Raw genomic sequence first — 15,091 nt, 5'->3', positions numbered from 1 at the left:
AGGAACGCTGAAACCTTCGTTGAAAACTTTCTAGAAATTTAATATAAATTTTTTCTCGGTTCGTAGCTACAAAAATATCGGACGTGCTTATAAATATTGTTGTTTTATAATTAAAAAGTATTGAGGTACAGTTTTTACAATGCAAATAATCTATGTATTAACGTATCGTATTTTTGACTGGATCACTGAATCACTGAATCATACAGTATAGGTATAGAATAAAGTTAATGTATTTCGAGGAAAGTATAGAACAATGTTGTACAGCTAGCGTGTTTCCTAATGAATTGTAACGATATGAACCCCCCCCCCCTCCCCCGGGGACTGAGCGGAAATAATAAAAGTATCCTAGGGTGTGTCGTGGCCAGGTCACGAAAGTGCAAAACGACCAACCTGAAATATAACGTTCCAACGGTGATTAATGACAACGTTGAAAGTTTTCCGTTGAAAAATCGACGCGATATTTCCTCGATTAATTCGCGACGTACGAGTGCGAACGCGAACGCAGTCAATTAGTTATCTTACCAAAATTTTAAGGACAACTTAATAGTAATCTATATTTTAAATTAGATTCAAACTGCAATATTTTTCTGCTACATTACATTTTTATTAGAATCAATCATTGTCGTTTCATATTTTCAACATCATCAAAATCGCGAACATCCATTATATTCCCGTTTCTTACAAAATTGTCGCCAACTACGACTAATATACATAAACCGTATATTAACGTCATCGTTCAACGGATAAATCACGTGGATGTATTCATTATAATGTATTGTGTATTTCAGGTAATAACAACACACGGTGAACGAAACCATAATAATAACAAATTAGAGATTTGATGTGAATATTAAACCGATTGGCAAAGTCCAATTAATTCTTGAAATGCTAAAAGCGTGTGTACTTTGTTTCCATTATTAGAAATCTTTACTTTTGGTGACACGTCGTTTATGATATATTTTTCAACGGAATCAGAAATTTAGGAGATTCAGCTTGAAGAATCGATCTTAGATAATAAATATCTATCCTAAGCAGTTGAACAGAATGATACGCTGAAACAAATAGAGAGGAGGAATATCTAAAGAAAAGCAGTACGATCGCGTAATTATCTCTGCTCTGTTTGGGCTGACGTACCCGAAGAAACTAGGCACTCGATCTTAGGGGGCTTGACATTGGTTTTCAAAATACATGTTAAACCGATATTAGACGAAGGAGAGAAGACGCCTGGTGTATATTGGACAAAAGGTAGCAGAGCACGCTGGCAACCGGGATGAAGGCACTTCACAACGAAAAGGATGAATGGTTCGTGGAGTACGAGGGCGACCTCGGATAATTAGTTTCTTGATCGGACACTGCGCGACAAAACAAGAAGAAAACAACACGAAGAGAATGCTAACGAGTATCCTGCCAACAGTTTACGCTCCAAATGTACACGACAAATCGACGAACACGCAACGTCTTGTCATAGAAATAACATAGAAGCGGAAAATTATTCGTCGACAAAATTATTTTGTACAATGATGAATAAAAATACTGTCACGAACTAAGATCAAGTGCAAATTTTTTAAAAACATGATTTTTTATTAGGTTTATTTTTATGGTGCCATTTTGTTCTATTGGAGCAAAAATCATACATAATTCAATAAAATAATATAGAGAAAAAATAGTTGTGGATTTATTATTTTCTTATAAAACGAAAGAAACTTTTGGAACAACCTAATATTTAATTTTCTTGTAAAACGTAATCTTCAAGGGTGGAAAGTAGTTGTGACATCAATTCCGATTCTTGAAACGTTCATGTAGAATCTTTTTAAATATTATAAAATAAAATATACGATTGAGCAAATGGAAAGAAGAATTTAAAATCGTAATAGAACTGTCTATTATTCAAATTGTGGGAATTGGAATTTCAAAGTGAAAATTCGATTGGAATATCGAACATGGTTCATTAACCCGTAAGCGTAAGATGCGTTAAACAATATCTGCACGCGAAACATATTAATGACATTCAAGTAAGCAATATAATTATACGTGTTCAATCATCGAATATCTATCGACAGCCCCGATGAACAATGAACATAATTGGATATTAAATGTCACAGTCTGACAAATGTGCTAATTGCTGTTGAAAATGCCAATATGGAACATATCCCAATGTACGTAGGCGGCGATGGAAATCGAAAGAAGCCATGCCAGACTGATAATAACGCGTATTATACGCAACAATGGTATAATTTTTACATATATCTTACTAAAATCATAAAAATTATAATACATTTGAAAAAAATAAAATTTTTTGCAAAGGGTATATGTAAAAATTAGTACTTTCATTGGTACAATTTTTACGTATAAGTCAACAAAAAAAAAGAAATTTTTTGGAGATTTTCAAGAGAGCGGATGATGATGTGCAATGGACGATCAATGTCGCAAATATCATTATTTGGATAACAACTTGAAGACGCATGAATCAATTACATAGAGTGTCTAGGCCGAAATGATCTTAACGCCGGATAATGCACGGATAATGTACTCGTTTAAATGCATACTAGCTGGACATTACCTCAGCTCGGTAAGCCCATTGGCGCAGGCCCTTGGACAAGTGTGCGGCAGAACTACGGCTTCGACATTTCCCTCTTGCTCTTCGCTTTTATAAAGACGTTAAAATTCCTCGAGCAACTACGACGAACGCTCGATAATCTCGCGCGACGCTGAAATTGCACGGGGAACGGTCCAATTTATGTCGCCAGCATTTTTCCACCACGAAAAAACCGATCAAGGGGATCCGTCTCGTTACTTGAGAAAAATTTCTCCGTGTTTCGACAGAAATGACAACGACGAATGGGGATCACTGCATATTGTTAACGGAGGATTCAACATTTACGCAACCTATACAAATACGTTTCGTTTTAATTGCACGCTAAAATCTTCAGCTCCCTTTATTCTTCCCATTTTTATTTTCTAATTTCTAGACTATCTAACAGAGACATAAAATTTCATCGATAGATTCAATTAAATGCCGAATAAAAGAAAAATTACAATCATTTGAAAAACATTGCAAAAGGATTCGAGCATGTCAGAGTTAATAAAGTGTCTTTTTGCGTTTCAAAATGTTTGAAGTATAGATATCTATATCTAGGAAAGAAAATAAAATAAATGGAAATTAAATGAAATATCACATATAACACTGTTTTTTCCAGCTCCTATCCAATTGTCAATAAATATGATCATAAACTCGATGCATTTGGGATAGTATGAGTGTCAGTATGCGTACGCGTATTGGCCAATAAAGGATGCACGTATGCAGCTCGTGTCAACTATATAGTTTCAAGTAAAATAGCTCCTCACGGATAGAAAATGGAAAATAAAGTCTTGTATTCGCAATAGGTAATAGCAATTTCGTGAAATGCCTGGATCGATGTTATCATAAACCGAAACGATATGTTGATTTCCTTCTTCCCCATTAAAACAATTTCAAAGTATAATTGTCTATTCATGTAGGAAATTTCTGTTGTTAAAGAAATATTTAGGAAAGTAAGCGCGAAAATCTATTTAATTAAGTTGATTACTCTGCATGCGCAGCAAGCGTACGACGCAGTAAGTCAATTATCTGTAAGCAAAAAGTTATGAGTCATAAATCGTTGAATGAAAACTACCTTAACCCACATATGGTTCATTGACTTCTGAGCAAAGAGAGTCTTAACACATAGGTGGGTCGGTGAACCGCGTTCGCGTTAATGGCAATGACTTCAGGAAAAGAAGATAAGCAAAATTATGGCAATTACAAGGTACAAGCATTACTAAACAGAATTTTTAGATGTTTTCGAAATACTGAACTAATTATCGATATCGTGCATAAAAGTGTATAATATCCAATATCATTTTTCGTTGTGTAATATAAAACGTAATAATGCAAATAATAAGTAATTTTTTATTAATCGCGGAATCCTATTATTAAGCTGATTGAAAGCCAATAGCGTAATATGTATCGCATTCAACGATACAGTTAATACGCGCTCTTTCAAACATATTAATTAAACAAATATATCAATTGTAAAAAGTTCCAATTATAAATCTTGGAACAGCTCCACTGTTCCGTTTTACGTTCTTGCACAGCATATTCTTCTTCCAAGAATAGTAATATAGCTAATTACAGCAATGACAATGTAACTTAATCCTGTATAAATGGAAGTAATTCCGGCCACTGAAACATAAAAGGTATCTATAAAAGGTACACTCTGTAGACAAAGGACGAGACAAGTTCACATTTACAAAATGAAGAAAGCATAACAAAACTGAAGAAGAACTCTCTTCCGAACGAATGAATTACATGTTTAGCGTATTGTAACTGTGGCATAATTATCATTTCTACCACGTTCGATTCCACGAACGATTCTCTGAATCAAAATTAATTCACGATCGTGATTGACAAGATAGATAGATGTACAGTTGGTGACATATATGACACATACATACGTATTTGTGCACGACGCATACGTTTTACACGGTCTTGCACCTATGCGCATGAAACGGTGATACCGATCGATCATGCATGAACATCAATGTCAACAAACTTCAAAATTCCGAAGTTTATCGTTACATTTTACGACTTTCATTCGGAATTGTTTTTTCTTTTAACTTTAAACTATTGACAAGATGACAGACAATAAATATATAATATTCGTTCCTAAATAATAGTTATATTTGTAAAAATGACTGACATACCGTGAGAAATTAATTAAATAATAAATTTGTTACGGCACCCAAACTTTTCGAAAATTAATTTTACTCTTCTGAAAAGACCAATCCGCACTTCTTATTCAGGAATGTTACAACATTGCGTAGTAAGTTGAGTTAATTGACTTAGTCAATTCGTGTTCGATGAGATTGAAAACGAAACAGCGCGCAGTTACGTCGTTTCTGCAGGAACAACTGCTAATAATGTGGTTGATCAGTGGTCAGCTCTCCACGACCGTCGCTTACGTGTCATCGGCGTCGAACAAAGGCTAGCCGACACTAATTTCGTGCGAACTACCAGAACAGGGTTGAACACCTAGAACCTGATGGACATAATATTTCCTGCTGACCGAACATACTGAGCGTACTTGAGCTTGATGGTATCTGGGATTGGACGCACTTGTCCCTAATCAAAGTGAAATGGGGCCAAAACGCATTTTTCGCAATGTGCCATAAAAATGATCGAAATTGAGTTAACCCATATCAATTTACTTCTTTATTACTCTAGTGATATTTGAAAATATATTACATCCTTTACAATATTAATACAATAGTTTCTCTCTTTATCCTGCATATATGAATGTTTCGAATAATAAATAACGATACTCTTTTATCGAAATCTGACAACTGTACAATTTTTCTGAAAGATGTTACAAGAATGATTTCTTAGATGGGTAAATATACCAAATGTTTTGCAGCGACGATTGTGGATTAACGTTGTCGAAGATCTATTGTATTTATGATTGATAATTTAGCAGTACGGTTGCTGCTTCTGAAAGCAGATTTGGTATCTATATATGTAACCATACGGCATCTCATCTCTCCACATCCGGTGGAAATGCGCCATGGAATCTGGAGTTGAGCAATAGTTACAGAGCAAGTTGTTAGGGTTAGATAGTTGAATCAACATACAAAGCGTCATTGATCTGCTCATGTTCACGAAGCTCGAAACATATGCACAATACGCCTACATATATTCCAGGTAAAGCAAATATACGCTATGCTCGATTTCTCTGTTTCTATCTCCTTTGACCGCATTTGCTTTCAATATAATCTACATTATTCCCACGGTAAATCAAAAGTGTTGCAATACAAGAACAAAATCGTGTTCCTTATCAAATTCTGCGCAGAAATTGAACGAACGGATGTTAAATAATATTTGTGCTGAGATATGGGCCATATTATATCCAGTTAAGATAACATCATTTTTGTTGATCCGACATTCGGTGAAAAGGCACAATAACAAGGATTTATATTTATTTCTAAACATTATGATGTAACCCAATTTTTGTAGAAACTTCTTAACACGAGTTAAACACGTTACACGCCACGCGTAAAGTATAAGGGGATTCACATGTCGCCTACAGCATTAAATGTCCTAATAGAATCTTTCTATTCGAATTTAGAAACCTAACAGTACGACTATTTTTCTGTGAATAAGGAAAATTAGTGCGTGTTGATAAAAAGGTTGACCATGTGCGATATAACGACAGATAACGGATCAATTAGATAACCAATCCTCTGAAAACGACAGTGATATATATCTTTGGCGAAACACGTGTTAGCGATTCGAAAACGTCCCCTGACATACTTGTACCACGATACGGTTAGAGGGAAAGCAGTTTCGACGGGGTCGTAAGCAGATAAACGAAACAGCAGCGAGTGCAACATGTTTCGACCGTGGCTGAAAACGTGTTTACAGCATGTTAGGTGGTCGATCATGCGTCACTGATACGCAGGGGCGCCGGTAACTCCGTTCTTTGACGTTCCATTATGCAAAATCGTCTTCGTAGTCATTCCTGACGCCAAATGCTGCGCGACGCGTGCTCGATTTCACGCGAATTCACACCGATGATGATACGCACCGGTCGCGACAAAATCATGAACGCAACAACCGTGAACGACGAATGCAACTACGAAAATTTTAGAGAGATCGACACAAAAGCTACGCAAACTCGACTCGTATAAGCGTACGTATATAAAGGTCAACAATGATTTGATTAGAGATAAAATCAAGTCGTCATGTCATGATTTACTAAAAAAAGTAACGTAAATGAAACAAATGCATTTTTCAAAAAATTAATTTGGAGTAAAAAATTGTTAATAACTTCCGTCTCAGAAAATAATCCAGTTTTAAATATTGATAATTATGGTAAAAAAGACAATTAATGATTTTAAAGGAAATACAAAGAATCTCTTAGTTTTATCTTGCGTTCAAACAACGTTAAATGGATGTGTATTTTAAATGAATTTCAGAAAAATAAGAAAAAGAAGAAGAAGACAAAAGAAGGATTGGCTGTTATAATGACTTTTCCTTATGAGAAATTATTTGCTGACTATTTCCGGCGGCATTAAATATTCAACGCCTGAGTTGGACAATCACAGAAGATTGACATGAAAAAAAGATAGCACATAATAGAAAAAGATAGAGATCTATACTTGTATGATAATCAATTTCTTTAAATTGCTCCTATAAGTGAAAAATAATCAATAACATTTAATATCGAGAGAATTATATAATGCAAGTAGAGAAGCGAAAAAAAGAAGAATACGATTATACGGAGTATTTTTAAAGTTACTTTATCATTGCTTTACCAACACAGCCTAATATCTAAATCGAAATTCTACTAAAGATATGATTATCTTTCGAACGCTGATTTTTTCTTTTTATTTTTTTCTTCATATCTCGAGAGAAATGCTCATCGTCGAGTGACGCACGATGCAACAAGCGTGAAAGAAGATAATTTCGAACGTTCGAGTCAATGATACTAAATTTTCTACCTTATATATATACAGTGGAATTTTCTTTTGGTGTTCATTACCGCAGAAACACATATTACATAGAATAGTCTTTTTCCGCTGAAAAAGAGAGAAAGAAAAGTAATAGGTATGTATTCTGTAGATAGAAGGACAGAAAACTGTGAACTGGATACACGTAGGTATAGAAAGCTGAGAAATCCTACAAGTATCCGCCAGAGAGAGCTGTAGGATGACGGATGGACGGCAGGAAGCGACACAGGAACCGGAACCCATTACTCCAGATAACAACTTCCCTAAGGCTTCCTTTCCTTCTTCAACATCTACTGGTAAACCCCTTATATACACACAACCGTAGTGCAACCGATTCTTGCAGTACGAATCCGGAAATTTACCACTTCTGTTGCCATTTTGCTCGGATACCAGCCGTGCAACTGGTGGCCCCGTGATATACCATAAGCGAGTCGCGAAATGGACCTTGACTGCTTCTCGCGAAAATTCATTTCGCTTTATCGACTAGATCTTTTCCGAAAGAAAGTGATTGGTGTACCAGCACCGAATAAAGAAACTGACTACAATTTCGCCGCTAAAAGCGTAACTTTTCAACACGATTTTTTTTTAAAACATATTTCCAATCGAAATAAGGATTTCATTGCAGCGGAAGGGAAGACGACAGTCTGAAAGCCTCTGTATATTAAATTTGATCAGCATTTTGAAAACTATTGAATAACCTTACTGGAGAATTGGCGATATCGCACTTTATACGGGTCAATTGGATGGCGCTGACAGACATGCGAAGCGTGAAGAGGAGATTCAGGTTGAAATGGAAATGGGCGTCGCAGTGGTAGGGAAACCACCGACGCCGCCGCCACCGTTACTAAATGGGCTCCGAGCGGGTTACCCAACTGTTGCGCCTTCATCAGAAATTTATGCAGAATCCTGGGTTAACCGTCCCGGCCAATCAGCTTTGTAACAGAGCTAACGTCGTATCAGCGAGGGAACGAAACCGAGAGAGACTCTGATTTAGTAAAAAGCCTTTAATATTTTGCGCCTTCGCCATACTGGCACGCGCGTTCCTAACTTCCAACTGCTAGAGCAGAGCTTAACGCATCGCCGATTCAACGGATTACATTTCAATTGCCTTTCTAAAAGATTTCCCTAGTCAGCAGAAAGTCAACCAGAGAATCTTTCTAGTATCAGTAATACAGAATTTGGAAATAAAGTTCATTATATAAAATGATAAAAAATAAGTGTATTTCTAATTTTCTACTTGTACGCACTCATATCATTTACTGAAAGCATTGCAATTTCCCAAATGTGCTTTCAAATATTTTATCTAATACTACTAAACTACCTTATTAATGATAACAAAAAATTGATAATCTACTTTATTTTGGATTATATTGAAATTCAAATTGAATACCAATAATTTTCTATCAACGAAATAACGTAGAAGCTCAAGATATGAGTTCGGTGTAATCGATCATTCAAGGAATGACTACAAAATCAAAAGATACAACTCACCAACAAGAGCCAGAAGCACCGTGAGCAGAGATGCAGCAGGAAACGTTACCGTTAAGTTGAACTCCAACATTTGAAGCAGATCCACTGAAACAAAGGGAAAAGAAGTATATTTCACGTGAAAAATAGGCAAAGCCGTGCGTGCAAACGGCTATTCGACTCATTGATATTTTCTAAGCCGAAGGAAATGAAACAAAACAGAAAAAGAAAGGAAAGCAAGAAAGAGAAAGAAAAAAGAACGATGAAAGCGTTCAAAGAATTCATAAAAAATATACTTTATATTCCATGAAGTAAATGCATGGCGACACGATATTGTATCGAGATCGTTATGCTCAACGACGAACGGTTCGAATTTAATATTTATTAGATACTCCGTGACGAAAAGTTCCTGAACGAAAGGTTATTACACAAGTTGAGGACCGTGAAGAAATCGTGTCGCGTTCGACGAGTCCGTTCAAAGCTCAATAAGAATTAATTTCAAAACTTCCTGGATCTCGATTTAAGTTCTCGCAAACTTTCGATCGGCGTCCTGAGATGAGAGACAAGGTTTCGCTTTTCTTGCTACACTCAATCCATACACAACCTTTTATTAATTTATTCCATTCAGTTTTTCGTTTCTATCTTTTCCTGCAATGGCTCCATATCGTCATTTTATACACAATTATTAAATTGCAAATCAAAATTTTAAATTTGCAACTCACGCTTAGATTTATCGTTTTGTTACCGTTAGCGTAGATTTTATACATTTATAAATTTACATTATCAGACTGATCTATCGACTGCGAAGCTTCGCTTTCCAAAAAAGGAACCAAACTTCAGTAGAATACACTTGTATCTTCATTGATATAATATTTTACGTAACTTTGCTAAATACTTTTAGCCACAAACTACTATTCCAATTGTTCTTGTATAATAACAATACACTCTTCTAATAGCAAACAATCTCTGTTAGCTACGTTGTATCAAACGCGAAAACAGATCTAGTAACGATCTATAGCGAAAGCAATTACGCGAGGTATCAGTCAGATGCACGTGTACTCGATTGGATTTCAAAGTTATTTTTTCTGGAAAATGGAGCTCCGTATAACAAAATGTTATTCCGTTGTTCCGACCTGTTTCGAGTCATAGAATACCCTGCGATTGTCCCTGTTGTAAATTAACTTCTTTACTTACATAGGAATAAAACATACAAAAATTGCGCATAGAAAATATAATTAAAATATTAAATATTTTTTCATGATTATATGATGAAATTTAGTATTTACAAAAAAAGCAGAAATCTTTAACTCGCCAGTAGTGAAACTGCACGCAGAACGTTTAATTATTCAGAAATAACTTTCATAAGGGTACTCTCTTCTGTAACTTAGTTAAAGCGTAGCAACGTAATTAAGAAGTTGAGCTATTCCCAAACGACGACGCATGTCGCGGCTTCTTTATAATAGCCAGAATATTACCGCTTACAAATTTCTGCCACAAGCTTGGTGTGTTCCGATTTAATGAATTTTAGATTTCAAGATATCACCCACTAAAACCACTCCCACTGCTTATTAAAACTCTCAAGTCCTCCATATTAATCTAAACTCTGCTTGTTGGCAACTGTATTACGAAATTATTTTTTTACGCAAATCAATGTGTCCACTGTATTTTATCTTTTCAGAATTGGTTTAACAAACTTCGCGTACGTAAAATTTCGATATTTTTATCTCTACGGAACTAAATTCATGGGTATAAGGTACGCGAAATCAGCAAGCCACCAAACAATTTTTCTTTTCTTCATTCCCACGAATTTATCATGTTAGAAATATGCTGAGCTCTTAAAATAATTTAAGCTTGGCAACAATAGTAAACAATACGAATTAAGCGAAAAATAACAAGAAAAATATATATGTATATGTATATAAGGATTTCTTATCTGCTTTAGCCTCGAAACAATCATCTCTTAGACAAGCACTACGATTTTAATAGAATATTTAAAATTCAGTCGCTACGTTTGCAAACTGAATATTCACCAGACAAAAACCGACTACGTAAACTTCAAGTATTTTCACTACATATTTTAGGCAAGGCGCAACGATAAGAAAGCTGAGGTGAGAAAGGGTCTGAAGGAATGCAGAAAAGGGGGAACAAAGGAACGAGGAACGTAAAGAGGAGGAAAAGATTGGATATAACGAAAACAGAATAATAGAGATAAACATGAACGAAAGACGGAAGACAAGAACTTGAATGGCTCTGAAGCTGCCTAAAATATCCCAAATTCACTGGTGGAAAGCAAGAGATAGTTCCTCCCTACAATGTTTTTTCTATGCAAATTTGTATATCAAACAATTAACCTGGAAAAATAGCTCCTCTTCTACATCACGTTTCAAACTTACAAAGTTTGCCCTTCGCCCCTTTTCCTTTTTTTCAAAATGTAATTTCTAAGTCTTTCGATTAGATAAGTAGATATCGAGAAAGATGGTTCATTATCGTTCGTTATCAGTTTACTAATCGCAAACACTTGGAAAGTCAAGGAACGGGAATGAAATAGAAAAAAAATTGTCTATGAATGCCGGTATCGGTAGTGGGACCATTGTAATTTTCTGATTGGCTATTGACTCATTCGCTAACAATAAAATTAATCAGCGACTATATGGCTGTTTCGAAAAATACTATCAGGTCGTTGAACCCGAAGCTTCCTACTCGTGTCTTCTAATCAGCACAGTCGTTCTTGAACTGTTCTACAAAAAAGCGAAGACGATATTTTTCATAAAAAAAAATCAGTATTGTATGAATAAGCTCTGAGAAATTAATCTCCGTACAGATATTACCAAAATTAGAATTTTTCTAGGATAATACCGAGATATCTTTTAAATATCTAAATATTTCTTATCCTCAAACATCATCTACGTTATATTTAATTTTATATTCTTTTTTTAATTTTATCTTGTTTTCTGTCATAAACAAACGAAGTGAGTGACAACTGAGCTGTTAAGATTTATAAGGAGGAAGCGATAAGTACATAGAGAAAGAGAAGCAACTGAGATAATAAACTATTATAATCATCGTAGGATAAGTAAAAGAATACGAAAAATGTTCGAAACGTGATTACCTACACTCTACAGATGTAAACATCTAATGCTGCATACGTATGATAGATAAACCGGTTTGGTATCGTGCGTATTTTATTCGAGGTTAACATTATTATGGCAATGCATTAATTGCAATGGCATTGCAAGTGTTTACTACGGAAAGAATATATGGGTTACGTATTCCATCGTTTTGTCATAACGAAACGAAGAAAGAAGAAAGATTCCGTACAACGACATTTCCATTTGAAAAGTGTCTTCATCGAAACCACACTATGCAGCTTGTATTTTTAGAATAAGGAATTTACATGACGCGAATAACAACAGAGTATAATTGTCGACAGAAAGTAATGTTAGATAAAAGTAGAGGTAACTGTAATATATTAGAATTAATAATAATATAAAATAGTAGTTGCCTATAAATGAATCTTATCACTTACTACCTTCGAAACGATACCATACACTCTTTTCTTTAACAATATACACATATTTATTTCTGTTTGGATCTTTTTACAGTTAAAGGAAACGAAATACCGAAGGTTTTAAAATTTCCAATTATATTGTGATATTGAAATAAAAATTTACATTCGTATTTAATAAGCCAAATGTTGTGCCGCGTTCGAATGAAAATTCACGATCTTAAATTTAATTTCATCGTCGTGTACAAACATTAAATATCGCCGTAAATATTTCGCTTATAAAACAGAAAGATCAATATACACGTAACACCGGCGCACATCACTCTTAACCAAAGTAACAAACAAAACGAGGAAAATGAAAACGAATCTAAAAGTTCCTTCTTTCGAGACCAATCCAAAACCCTTGATCAGGAGTCAACGAAAAGTTCGTCTTGCTAAATTCAATAGGTGTTTTCGTCCTTTCGGTGATTTTCAAGTGGAATCTGTGCAACAGATAAGCTATCAGAATCTTGGTCTCCATTAAGGCAAAACGATTGCCTATGCATTTTCGCGGCCCGAGGCCAAACGGTAAGTACGTATAAGGAACGATGTTATCCTTATTCACGTGGTTAAAACGTTCTGGATCGAACTTCTCTGGGTCAGGAAAATACTTGGGATCGCGATGCAATGCGTAAACAGGAAACCAAACGATGTTATCTGGATATACGGTTAAATAGTTGTAGCCAGATTCCGCTGGAGGCAGTTGAAACTTTTGCGCGCACAACCTATCGATGAAAACTATCGGAGGATATTTCCGAAGTGTCTCTGATGTCACCATTTCCATGTACTCCATTTTCGAGAGAGCCTCGTACGAAATAAATCCGTTTCCTTCTTCCACATATCGATCCACCTCTTTCTGTAATTTCTCTTGTACGTCCGGATTAAGCGCCAGCTCGTGAACCATGTAACACATCAAGGTGGAGGACGTGTCAAAACCAGCCAAAAAGAAGATGAACGCCTGAGCTGTGATATCATCGATAGTCATCTGATGTGTGGCAGGCTTCTCCTTATCCCTAGCCTGCATCAAAAGGTGAATCATGTCCGGTCGAACGATATTTTGCTCGTCCCGTGCCTTCACAGTTTCAGAAACGACCCTATGGAAGAAGCTGGCGGTATCGCGTGAAAGAAACGATAATCCTGCCATTCTGGTTAAACGTGGATTCATACGAAATAACAGAAACTTGAGTAACCGAAAAAGACCACCAAAATTCGTTGCATCCGCTCCTTTTTTATAGAACTCGTTGTTCCGGTTTTTCAACGAATTCACACTTATTCCGAAAGCCACAGTGGCAATCACGTCGTTGGTATACCTAGTGAACGCATCTTTCGCCTCTATCGAACACGACAATTCTGGATGATTATATAAATGGTCGACGAATTCCTCAGAACATTTAGATACCAGCTCGAACATGAATCGCATCTTGCTAGCTGTGAAGGATGGACTCAGTGTGTTCCTCATCTCTCTCCATCGATCACCTTTCAAGGAGAACACGTTTTTCCCGAAGATCGGATCTATCTTTTCGTTGATGAAACTCTGATGATCGGGAAAATGCTCAAAATTCTTCACAGCTATCTCCCTGATCATCTCTGGATCCCGAATTACCACAACTGGCGTAGAGAAATCCATCATACCGACGTACCTTGCGTTCGGATAATAATTGTAGACGAACGTGCAATAATCGGGAAGGGACACGCAACGGGTGAACAGTTTCCACGCGGATCCAAATACAGGCATCGACCCCACATGAGGAACGTGTCTCTTTTTCCAGTAACTGTACTGGTGATGAAACAAACTGATCAACTTGGCCAGACTAACAACGATCAAGCCGATCACTAACAACTTGAACGAAAAAGAGAACGACTCCATTGATGACTCCATTGCCACGAGGATGGATTACGAGCGTCGACTCTGTCTCTAGTCACTAGGAGGAATGTTATAAATATGGGCGAATACATATACTCGATTTATCGTTGCACGAGGAACAGAGAAGGAGGGAGTAGAATGTCTGTTACGTCAACTAAGTGAACAAACTGCGTTCTTCCTCGTGAATATTCTGAAAATACATTTTGTAGAAATTGTTGCTATCGATCCTGCCGCCCCTTTACAAATTCACCGTACAGAAATAAAAAGATAAATGGGAATTAAAGTGGAATTATCGGCAACTATGCAATCTTGTTTCGAAATCCTCGCATTGAAACATTGATTTTTCATATCCTAAATTGCGCTAGCTTTTCTTTTTTTTTGTTTTTCTGCATTCCGCAATACACTCTGTATAAAAGATTTGAACCTCTGCTATAGATTTTCGAAAATATAGTCACGAAATTAACATAGTCACAGACATAAAGCTCATATTCATATGAAGTAAAATATATGAAATTTTGTTTGAAATTACAATTTTTAGCGACTAATAAAAAAGATAATTGTTTCCAGTTTCGCTTTAAGATTTGTTTATAAGACTCCACTGACAAATGATAATTCTACGAAGCGTAGAATTCATAAAAATTCTTTTTATTATCTCATGGCCTAAACTGATGACGATATACTTTTATGAAAAC

The 15,091-nt window shown here is 35.8% G+C and overlaps 2 protein-coding genes across 2 annotated transcripts in view; both read right to left on the bottom strand.

Annotated features, from left to right (window-relative positions):
- LOC126923334 (membralin-like) overlaps positions 1 to 15,091 on the bottom strand; it is a 65,276-nt gene that overhangs the window by 38,831 nt on the left and 11,354 nt on the right. The window contains exon 9 of the mRNA XM_050736699.1: positions 9,016 to 9,099. Within this exon, the coding sequence (XP_050592656.1) occupies positions 9,016 to 9,099 (84 nt within the window). The remainder of the gene's footprint in view (positions 1 to 9,015; positions 9,100 to 15,091) is intronic.
- LOC126923340 (cytochrome P450 9e2-like) lies at positions 12,614 to 14,772 on the bottom strand. The gene has a single exon (XM_050736704.1). It carries the CDS (start codon positions 14,412 to 14,414, stop codon positions 12,864 to 12,866), a length of 1,551 nt encoding a protein of 516 aa, XP_050592661.1. The 5' UTR covers positions 14,415 to 14,772; the 3' UTR covers positions 12,614 to 12,863.

The sequence above is a fragment of the Bombus affinis genome, chromosome 13, assembly GCF_024516045.1.
Source record: "Bombus affinis isolate iyBomAffi1 chromosome 13, iyBomAffi1.2, whole genome shotgun sequence".
Classification (NCBI taxonomy): Eukaryota; Metazoa; Arthropoda; class Insecta; order Hymenoptera; family Apidae; genus Bombus; species Bombus affinis.
Note: the sequence above shows the minus strand (reverse complement) of the source record. Positions and strands in the feature narration are given on the sequence as shown.